This window comes from Magnolia sinica, chromosome 13 (genome assembly GCF_029962835.1).
Source record: "Magnolia sinica isolate HGM2019 chromosome 13, MsV1, whole genome shotgun sequence".
Lineage (NCBI taxonomy): Eukaryota > Viridiplantae > Streptophyta > Magnoliopsida > Magnoliales > Magnoliaceae > Magnolia > Magnolia sinica.
The window spans coordinates 5,548,481-5,559,550 of NC_080585.1; the positions used below are offsets into that span (position 1 = coordinate 5,548,481).

Sequence of the window (11,070 nt, forward strand, 5' to 3'; positions counted from 1 at the left end):
AATGAGAGGAATTGAAATGCAATATAATTCTTCCATACAGTCATGGAAACATATGTGATATTTGAAATCACCTTTAATATTCAAAATTAGTATACATATGTGATATTTGTAGAACAATTGTAATAAGCTTATAAAAACATACATTTTGGTAAAAATGAAGAAAACTCAAACATAAGGTGGGTCATCAGAAACAAGTAATTTGCTGGTGTTTTTTTAATCATTCATTCAAATGTTTGGATCATTTTATTGGTATGATTTTAGTAATGCAATTAATATTTGAGCTGTTTTGAAGTATCACTAACATGTCACATATATAGCTACCTAACATGGTAACACCTTTGTTTACTTGTGCGGCTCTCTGGTGGAGCCAAAAGAAGCATTTCACACCAAATAATTCAAATCTCTACTTCTTTTTTTTTTTTTTTTTTTTTTTTCAGATTTAAATTCAATCCTATTTACTCTTAATTTTATGTACTATATATATATATGTGTGTGTGTGTGTGTGTGATTTGATTCTCTAGCTCACTGATTGGTGGGCATTTAGATCGGTGGCCGGATGAAAAATACCCAACGGTTTTAATTCAACGTACTAAAACATCCATTAATCAACAGTTACTATGGTTTGATCAATTTAATTTTGGGATAATGATTTATCTACAGTGTGTGGTACAATTTGAACGGTTCGATTTGATTAAAAGTATGCGATGTTAGATTTTCCGATTGCTCGCTTACCAACATCGAACACTGCCAGAGCATCAAATATCTGGCCCAAGTTCCCCTGAACCTCACCATTTCAGACATTTGATGAAATTCCATGTCTGTCGTTTCTCCGTTTCCCAGTCTCCGCTCTCCCTCGAAACCCCAACAATTGTCCTTCTTCTCTCCTTTGAAACCAGAATCCAAGAAAATCTGCTTCAAATCTTCCACAGAATCCATTCATCTACAGAACCCAAATCGTAAAACAGCGAAATCATCTCTCCCTTCAAACGTCTCAGCTCATGAAAACCCCATTCTCTCCAATGACTGGGCTCAGCTCGTCCAGATATCAATCGGGTCTGGTGATTTTCTTCTGGGTTTGTCTGTCCATGCATTCCTAGTGAAATCGGGCTCCCAAAATGACACCTTCCAATCAAACAATCTCATCAACTTGTATGTGAAATTTGGTCGGTTGAGGGATGCACGGAAGTTGTTCGACGAAATGTCCGTGAGAAACAAGATCACGTGGACTACTTTGATAAATGGGTATTCTCAGATTGACGACATCGAATCTGTATTTCGAGTTGCGAGTGAAATGCATCGATCCGGAGAAATTTTCAGTGAGCACACGTGCACTGCTGTGTTAGGGTCGTGTCATGGATCTCTGAAATATCAAATCCGAGGGGAACAAATCCATGCTTTGGTTATTAAGAGTGGGTTTGAAATGAATGTTTTCGTCGGTACTTCTTTGGTTTCAATGTATTCCAGAAGTGGGTCGTTGGATGATGCAGAGATGGTGTTTGAGGATCTGGTCGATATCGACATCCGATGTTCGAATTCAATGATTTTGGGATACAGTAAGATAGGAGATGTGAGGAACGCACTTTCGGTTTTCCGCGATTTGCTTGCTTCTGGTTTGGAACCAAATGATTATACATTCACCAATGTAATCAGTGCCTGTGATGGAGCTAATGGTCTAGATGTGGGCCTGCAGTTACATGGTCTCGCTTTTAAGTATGGCGTTGTTGGTGAGGTTTCTGTTGGCAATGCAATTATTACAATGTATGGGAAACATGAATTGGTGAAAGAAGCAGAGAGGATGTTTTATGGAATGAATGAAAGGAATTTGGTATCTTGGACTGCAATTTTATCTGCATATGTGAAGAAAGGCAATAGTGAGAAAGCCATAGATGGGTTTGTGGAGATGCTTGGTTTGGGTGTTTGCTTTGATTCTTCTTGTTTGGCTACTGTTGTTGACGCCTGTTCCAAGTGTAGGAATCCAGAATGGGTACTTCAGATTCATGGTCTTGTGATAAAGCTCTGTTACCATTCGAATGCCTATGTGGGCACCGCTTTAATAGATAATTATGCAAAATTACACAATCTAGAGTCTGCAAAACGGGTTTTTGATGGTCTTTCAGATCAAAACATCGCTTCCTTTAATGCACTTCTTGGTGGATACAGGCAGATAAGTGGACATGAGGAAGAAAATATCATGGTCATGTTTAATGAGCTTAGATTAACTGGAATCGAACCAGACTCGGCAACTTTAGCACAGTTCCTTAGTTTATCTGCTGATCAAGCTTCTATAGTTAAAGGGATGTGCCTACATGCTTATGCGATGAAAGCAGGATTCGAAGATGATATTACTGTCGGTAATGCTGTAATCACCATGTACGCAAAATGTGGAAGCATTGAAGATGCATGTTGGATGTTTAGAAACATGGTCAGCCATGACACTGTCACTTGGAATGCCATGGTTTCGGCATATGCTCTTCATGGGCAAGGAAAGGAAGCTTTGTTGCTGTTTGAGAAAATGGATAGAGAAGGATATGTACCAGACGAGATCACCCTTATGGCTGTTCTACAAGCTTGCAGTTACTCAGGTTTATACGAAGATGGGTTCCGCATATTCAACAACATGGAGAAAAGATACGGGATCGAACTGGCAATTGAGCACCAAGCTTGCATGGTAGATCTTTTGGGTCGAGCTGGGCGCTTGTCAGAAGCTATGGAGTTTGTAAAAGGGAGCCAGTTTGCAACCTCACCACTTCTCTGGCGAACACTGGTTAATGCATGTAAGCTTCATGGGGATTTGAACTTGGGCAGGCTCGCTTCAAAAAGCCTGCTTGACCTGGCGCCAGACGATGCAGCTTCTTACATTCTGGTTTCCAACATGTACGCTAGTGGAGGAATGTTGGAAGAATCAGCAAAGGTGAGAGTGATGATGAATGAAAAGATGGTGAAGAAGGATGCTGGGTGCAGCTGGATTGAGATTGACAACAGGGTTCATCGGTTCGTAGCAAATGCAAAAGATCATGTGGAGAGTAGAGAGATCTATATGAAATTGGAGAAATTAAGTAATGAGATGAAAGACAGGGGATACGTTTCTACCGTCAATCTTTTGTTGCAGGATTTGTAGAAAATTTTGGCTAATGTAGGATTTAGAATGGGAAGCAACTACATAATTTGTAATGGATGAAAGATCGGGTGATGGAGGCTTAAGCATAGTAATATAAAAGATTTAAGGGTGTTTGGATGTCATACAAAATGTAGAGAACAAAAACAGCCAATCCACTCCTTTGCATTTTATAGAATGGGATTGTTGGTCCAGTAAGTCAGTTGAGCTGCCACTGTACATGCTTTTCAAGCCTGGTTGGCAAATGTGATGACCATGGTGCCTTCTGCATAAGGCAGGAAATCCAACAGTGCATCAATCCCCCTTAAAGAAAGTAAGAGATCCAACAGCACATCCATCCTTGCATCTGTCCCTTCGGTGCGACTAACAAAATCCTGCCTTGATGGCGCCCCCAGTTAGTAACAATGACGAAAATTCTTCTTTAGGTTGAATTCGTCTCTAACATATCAAGAAGTTTCATTGTATGACCTTCTCAACTGTACCCTTCAGCCAAGGTCTTATCCTCAAATATTCTAATTGAGGCCTGTTTGGATTTAAAAGCATCAACATTACAATTTTATAATGTTTATTTAAACAGATAACTCGAGGAGAAGTAAAAGAATTTGTAATCAGGCTCACATTTTGCAATATAGTTTGCAAATCCAAGCAGGCCAAAAGTCCTTCTTTCCACAAAACCCGAAAGATTTCCAAAGATACAAGTCTTCCACATCATCTCCTTTCAACGGCCCGCCAAGCCATTCCACCACCACATTACCAACTAGTATGTCAAAGGTCTTTGGCAAAGCCCACGTCTTCCAAGCCACCGAGGCAATAAAAGCAGCAGTCTCCCCCCATGAGAATCTAGTTAGCCATTGCTGCCCAGCAAAGGCCTTTAAGACTTCTGCCCATACAGGGGGGCCCACTTTCCTGAGATGATGACGCCATTTAAAGATTTTGCTCAGACAACTCTGCTTTTCTTAGATAACTCATTCCCGCACACCATGGGGAGGTGAGTTTCGTGGGACCTAGATTTCCCAAGTGAACCAGGGCATTCAAACACGGGAACTTAGATTTCGATGGAAAGCCCTTCCATGAATAGGAGGAGGAGATTTCCGTGCATCCTAATGGCCGGTTGATTTCCCATGTTTCAAAAGTTGAAGGCCCAGATTGAATTGATTGATTTTATTAAGGAAAGAAAAACACTAATTTGAACTCTAATACTGAGCTTTAATTATAATTCTACACTCAAAAAGATGAGAAAGAAAGACTGTAAACAGTCTCAAGTATTTCTGCCTTTGTCATATATGATCATGGTCCCCTTCATTGATGGTATCTTCACTCTTGTTATCTTCACTATCATGTCTATCCAAGCTTATGTCCTCATTCCTGTTGTCTGAGGCACTGACGTCCTCTGCTGCTGCTTCAGTCCCATCCATAGAATGGTTCGTGTGCGTCTCGTTAACCACAGTCTGCTGTTTTTCCATCATCCCCGACAATGCCAATCGTGGGGACCATTCAAGAACATCATCGATAATGTTCGAAACCCGCTTGTGGTACCTGCAGAAATATTAATCCATCGCATGGGTATTAATTCAATGCACAACCACAGAATTATGTGTAGGGAATTCCTAGGCCAGAAACATATCATATTTCACATATTGAATGCTTAACATGGAAACTAATTTTACCTTTCAAAAAATAAAAAAACCATGGAAAGTAATTTTATTACTATAATAGGGGAAAGTAATATAGTTGGAATTTGGAACCCAGTCCCTCACCACCAATGCCAAGGGAATTATAATATGGTCATTTCTGCTTAATTGAACTAATTACTGCAATTTAATCCAATAGTAAATCTGGAAAGCCTCCAATCAAAATTTCAGTTTTCAAACCAAACACTTGCATGCTTAGGTTTCTATTAGGTGACATGTATTGCCCCTCGGTTTCAGAATTATTGGTCCAAATCATTTGCTAGGCACGAATAATATCTTTTTTCAATCACCATTTTTTAAGAATGGAACCAGCAACTTCCAATAAAGAAAAAAAATACACTTAGCTGCCCATTGAACCCCCTGAAATATCAAGACGTGTCCTTGAAAATCATGTCATGTTTTTTAAAGTTGTTACCAAAAAGAGAACCCTGTGATTTACATATGTTTCCTTCTTTCTTTCTTTTTTGTCTTTTTTTTTTAACAGATCACTAATTTTATTTATTTGAAAGATGAATCAATTTATTAGGCCGAGCCAAAAAGAAAACAAAAAAAGAGAGAAACCCAAAAAATCAACAGCCACAGGTGACCCTCTCATCACCTGCCGGAAGGGGCTAAGGGTGCACAGCTAAAAACAAGGGGATGGGGGAACCCCAAAAGGATGAAATCGTCCAAAAGCAACTGATTCCCAATCCCTTTCCAGCTTTGCATACAATAAGCGAGCAAAATTAATGGCCATTCCTTTTAGCATAGCTGCACCAAGTCAGTGCTAACTATGATGCTCATCCGACCTCTCTCTCTCTCTCTCTCTCTCTCTCTCTCTTTTAATAAGAAGGAAACCAATTCATTCCAAATACCAAAAAAATGAAAAAATAAAATAAGGTCAATAACACCTCTAAATGCATGTTGCCTATTCAAAGGATTCATATACAAGAAATGCAGGTTTGATTTATATGAGAGACTTTGATACTTACCTGGCTCGAGCAGCCTCATCTGGTGCATGGTGACGAAGCAGCAATATGACCGAAACAGCTATAATAGCATAAGTAAGCCTTGACGTCCACTTGGGCCGTTCTTCTTCATCTTTATTGGGCCAAAACCTAAATAACTCTGACAATGTTGCTTCCTCTGCTAGAATATTGGGGAAAAACCAAACACGCTTCCCGAGTATGATCCATAGAGCACCAAAGATTACACTTCTCACTGAAAATTTAAGGGGAAAAAGAAAAGATTAAGGTATGCATTGTTGCTCCTGATCTAAAGATTCCATGGTTTTTAATTATTATTATTTTTTAAAAAAAAAAAGGAATCAGGATTCACCACTCTAACACAATTTGGAAATACATGGTGGACAAAACCTGAGCTAGAAGGAACTTATGGAGTGCGTGTTGTAACCTTCCAATGCTACTTTAGTCTTTTCTATGCGTGCAATATAGACCCTAAGGTTGGGTTTTTTATTTATTTAAATCATAGTAAGAATCCAACCTGATGATACTGCCTTAACGAAGTACCACCCTTTAAATTGTTATCAATAGGCGATTCAATGTTGAACACATGTTGATAGTAAATTGTGTTTTCATGCAAATGATATATAAGATACATGAATTTCCAGACTCCATGGTCTAAATGATTTCTTTCAAAAGGAAATAAAATAAAGTTGTGAATAAATAGGTACAGTTTGTAAGACTTACAGAAAAGCAGGCTTAAAATAAACAAAAGAATTCCAGCACAGGAGTAGAGCACTATCAGCTTGCATCGATGGGGGAACACAGGAAACAAGCATATTGCTAGTGTTGCCACAGGCCAAAGGAAGGAGAGAACTGTCTGCCATAGTGGCCGCCTCTTTACAAATGTCCAGGCAAAAAAAGCATCATTTTCAGAAAAATCTTGATCCTGCACAACACATGGAAAAAATGACAAAACATAATGCTTAGTTCATTCTGACAACAAAGGTACATATGTTTAAATTTGTTGTAGAAGCTTAAAGATGAAAACAAAGACAGGGTATTAGCAAAACATGGCTGCGGCAAGGAAAACTTTTGATCTAATGTGACTCTCTTCCAGTGCTATTTCTTGTGCTTCCAGAAAGAGCTCAGGGTCCTTGGAGTCTTGCCACCATCCTTGAGGAAATTTAATCTCAAGCAATTTGGCTGCTTCTTCTCACCCCATGAGGCTAATGATACCATGGATAGCCTTGTAATTGAAGGATTTCTACATCCACCCTTCATTGATTTATCTTGATGCTTTTTTCCAAAAAAAAAAAAGAAATTTCATCATCGCCACCATTCCTTGTAGGGCTATTTGAAGTCACAGCTTTATGAATTTTGTTTTGCCAATACTTCCTAAGTCCCTTTTCTCATAAAGTTTACAAGCCTTCATGTCTCCTCTAAGCACCTCAATCCAAGTCCTTCTACGTCTTCCCTCGTCCTCCTCCCAGGTCTTTCAACCCCAATCAAACTACCCCCAACCTTAACAAGGCAATCTCCAGACTTCGTCAGCCATCTCAACTTGGTTAACAAGGCGGAGAGAGAGAGGTAGGCAATCTCCAGACTTCGTTGAACATGGCCCAGCCATCTCAACTTGGCTATCCATCTATTTTTCTTTTAGCAAATGGCTTTGCTTCTGTAGCACATACCCAATATTGTCCATGGCCTATACTATTCTACGTGGTATTGCATCTAATATATTTCAAAATATGTACAGAAAATCCATTTACCACACACTATAAGCTATAAACATGACAACGAGTTGAAAATATTGATGAATCAACTGATTCACAGTAGCAATTCACAAAAGAGTTCAACAATAATCTAACCGTCTTAACATTATATATTGGGAGAGTGGAGAGTCATATATCACATGATAACCGATTTGCTATGAAGCAGAAAAGGTGTAATACAAATACAAAGAGATTGCCCTCATTGCTACTACTTTTTGGTAGGTGAGCTGAGATTAAGACAAGGAAACTACATAATTCTAGATCTTGACCTAGGACGATGGCCTTATGCTAATAAGTTGGTTTTGTATTATCATTAATGGGTCTAGGTGCCTGTTTGGGTAGAATGCAAAATGGGGAAAGCAACCAGTTTGTATTGACAAGATCTTTGCACCTGTTTAGGAAGCAGCAGATGCTATAGCAAAGTATTTGTATTTGCATTTGCTTTCCCCTCCTGAGAGTACAACCTTCTTCTTCTTCTTCGTATTTATTTATTTATTTATTGTTAAAGACGAATGAAGGGAAAAGAGTTTGCCTTTGAAACCGCATTTTAAGTAGCAAGTTTGGAGGCAAAAAGGTTTTCCTTAGTCGGGGATTGCAATCCAAACAGTTACAAATTGCAAAGAAAAGGCATTTCCAAGGACTTTTCTTTAGCAAAAGAAACAAGTGCAAAGGGTTTGCTTCCCCTAGCATTGATGACAGTTTACCTCCATCTTATGTCACCTTTTTTCTTTTCTTTTCCTTGCATTCCCCTAGTTTACCTTCAATCCAAACACATTAAATAAACTGAACTTTTAGTCACTGCAAAAATTCAGTCAGTCATAAACCAGAAAATGCGGTGGTTTTAGATATTTCTCTGGAGTATCATCATAGCGTCATCCCAGCTCTGTGGAGTAGGTTATTGCTTTTGAGGGTACATAATTAAAGGATGAAAAGCGTGAATCAGAATGTGCATATGTGCTTCCAGAGGAGAAAAGGAGGTACTTACTGGAAAGATCTCCAAATGTGCTGGCCACGTGGATAACTTTTTCTTCCCTGGCCGAACAGTTTTTACCACGCGGTCACATCGCACCAGAAGATTCTTCCTCAACAGAGTATTTGCAATATCATCTGCTTCAAGACTTTTGTCCGGTCCAAGTACTTCCTTTAGTTCTGTACGGTTTCTCAAAAAGCCAACAAAATCCTTCCCCCTGAAATATTCAACTCGTGTCTCTTGCAAAACTGCCCATCTGGATTCTAGTTCCTTATGATCTCTCACCTTCTCAGCAAAAAGCTGAAACACATCCTTTCCTGAAGATTGCTTCTGTAACCACAACATTACATAGAAATAAAATTAGCATAAGTCTTGAGATGATTTGTTACATATGAAATAAAACCATGAAACTCAAAACTCTATGGTGACTGATTATCCAATTGACACTTCCAGATCAATGAAGAAAAAACAGTTCCACTTTTGTAGCGAAAGCTATTAGCCCACTTATTGCATGATTCCAGCTTTTGGCTGCTATTATGTTAAGATTTAAATGCAGTTTGAGTTCAAAGCATGGTTGGAAAAACTTCCAAGTCGATTTGTAAATCACCCAAGTCAACCATTTTTTTGAAAAACCAAGTCGAAATGTTGGAAGACACCTTATACACAAGGACTTTAGTTGGCCGAGTTTTGAGAGTTTTTAAATGACTCAGTGACTCTCCCAAGTTGAAGGAAAAGTTATATGAATCATGTCTTTTTAACTATATCGCAAAAACCCAACACAATCTGGGTATACTTGTTGAATTGGGACTTGATGAGTTTATCAATTCCAGAAATTCCCACAAGAAAATTAATATAACGTGTCTTATATTTCCCATCTAAAATCTAGGCATTTTTTTGAGATTCAAGTCTTTCTGCTACAAGAGTATTTTTGAAGTTTGTGCCTCGACTCATAAAGTTAGGGTTCTGCTGAGGAAGGGTTTAAGGATAAGAAACCTTTGGTAAATGGTAATGCTCACAGGCAAACGATTTTCTGCAATTTTTGAAATGATTCTCAACATTGGAAAATCTAGCATTCAAAAGAATCAACTGAAAAATATTATTGGAGTTTGTAAAACTACTGTTAGGACTTAATTGGAAAAGATCCAAGTAATTAGGCTTCTCAATTCTAGTTCCAAATTTTGGGATTCCATCCACCACAGTATGGATTCATCAAATGTACATTTGCATGTACTGTTAATCAGTGATGAACCACAATTTGCTTGATTGAGAAATAAACTTAAAACCTCCTAAAAAAATAGGATGCGTTGGCTAATATATACTTGCTAATTGGACTGACAACTGACAAGGAAAGCGATATTTAGGATGGTATTATCCAATTGTAATTCCAATTCTCCTTTGTCCATTCGATTTCATGGAATTTGTATCATTACGTTAAAAAAATAAAAATCCTATTACTACCAATCCACTGTTTGGATGACCCGCACAATAACTGGCCGTATGTTGGTGCAGCCAAAGGCTGCATCGAATTACACTGCAACAAAATACTAAATAACCCGACATTCGGAAGCCCCATATGTAACTTCACACAGCACGCTTGCCAACCTGACATGGGTGTAGGACATCTATGCCATGTAAAATAGCGGCCCTACTTCGAAGATGACCCTATGCAAAAATCATGCTGGCCCACCAATCAGTCAGGCGTGGAATGCGCTGAACCTGGACCATCTGCAAGATCTCTTCAAACGGAATCATACACACTTGTCAGGTTGGCACGTGTGCTGGGCATCCAGGTGCGTGTGGGGCAGAAAACAGAACTTGAAAAATTCTCGATTCGGAGCAGAATGGTAGCGGAATCTACCGTCTCGTCCTTCCACCAATGGAAACAAAGGAAACCCTAATTTCAAATCAAGATCGGAATTTTCGTATTGGAAAAAGGCACCAACAAGATTGGAATAAAGAGCTCGAAACGGAGAGAAGACGAAATCCTAAGAACCCAATCTTCAGATCGTGAGACCGGATTCGAAACCCTAGATCACGTAGAACGGAAAGGAGGAAAAAGGGGCGGTTTTAAGAAGAGGGAAATTGAAATGAAATGCAATTGAAACGGAATGGAAATGGAAATGAAATAGAAAGAAGAGAATACCTTAGGCGGGGTTTCGTTGAAATCTTTGTTGCTGTTTGGAACCGATGCAGCTCGTCGGACCCTCTTTTTCTCAGCGCCCGATTTCGTCATCTCTCTCTCTCTCTCTCACCCTCTCTCTCTTCCTAAAACCTAGAAAAAAATAGAAGAAAAAGGACTTGGACCCCATTGGTTAGATCGTCGCAGCAAAAACGCTCGCGTGACTTTCGGACTCGGATTCCGTGGTGACCCGTCTAGTAGGTGGAAAAGCTCTGTGGCCCCACCATATGATATATGTGTTTTATCCACGCCGTTCATCCATTTTTCAACGCACTTTAGGGCGTGTTTGGGTAGCGGGATTAGAAGGGATTAGGTGGGATGGGATTCATCTGTTCCTGTACCAATTCCACTCCACGTTTGGGAAGAATGGAAAAGCTTGAAATTAGATTCGATGGAATT

General features: G+C 39.2%; 2 protein-coding genes across 2 annotated transcripts; one reads left to right on the plus strand and one right to left on the minus strand.

Moving 5' to 3' along the window:
- The first annotated feature begins 724 nt into the window (after positions 1-724).
- LOC131222548 (pentatricopeptide repeat-containing protein At2g33680-like) lies at positions 725-3,334 on the plus strand. Its single transcript, XM_058217670.1, has one exon. The coding sequence runs from the start codon at positions 815-817 to the stop codon at positions 3,116-3,118; it is 2,304 nt and encodes a 767-aa protein (XP_058073653.1). The 5' UTR covers positions 725-814; the 3' UTR covers positions 3,119-3,334.
- Positions 3,335-4,261: 927 nt separating this feature from the next.
- On the minus strand, positions 4,262-10,841 carry LOC131222549 (uncharacterized). Its single transcript, XM_058217671.1, has 5 exons — positions 10,636-10,841; positions 8,508-8,822; positions 6,495-6,696; positions 5,778-6,006; positions 4,262-4,651 (listed from the first exon to the last, which is right to left on the minus strand). Exons 1-5 carry the CDS (start codon positions 10,723-10,725, stop codon positions 4,393-4,395), a joined length of 1,095 nt encoding a protein of 364 aa, XP_058073654.1. The 5' UTR covers positions 10,726-10,841; the 3' UTR covers positions 4,262-4,392.
- Positions 10,842-11,070: the final 229 nt, after the last annotated feature.

Excerpts from the sequence above, each read along its gene's own strand:
- LOC131222549 (XM_058217671.1), bottom strand. The coding sequence starts at position 10,725 with ATGACGAAATCGGGCGCTGAGAAAAAGAGGGTCCGACGAGCTGCATCG. Across the intron at positions 6,007-6,494 it reads TATTTTAAGCCTGCTTTTCT|TGAGAAGTGTAATCTTTGGT; the intron begins GTAAGTCTTACA and ends TTAAATTTTCAG. Across the intron at positions 4,652-5,777 it reads GATGAGGCTGCTCGAGCCAG|GTACCACAAGCGGGTTTCGA; the intron begins GTAAGTATCAAA and ends ATATTTCTGCAG.
- LOC131222548 (XM_058217670.1), top strand. The coding sequence starts at position 815 with ATGTCTGTCGTTTCTCCGTTTCCCAGTCTCCGCTCTCCCTCGAAACCC.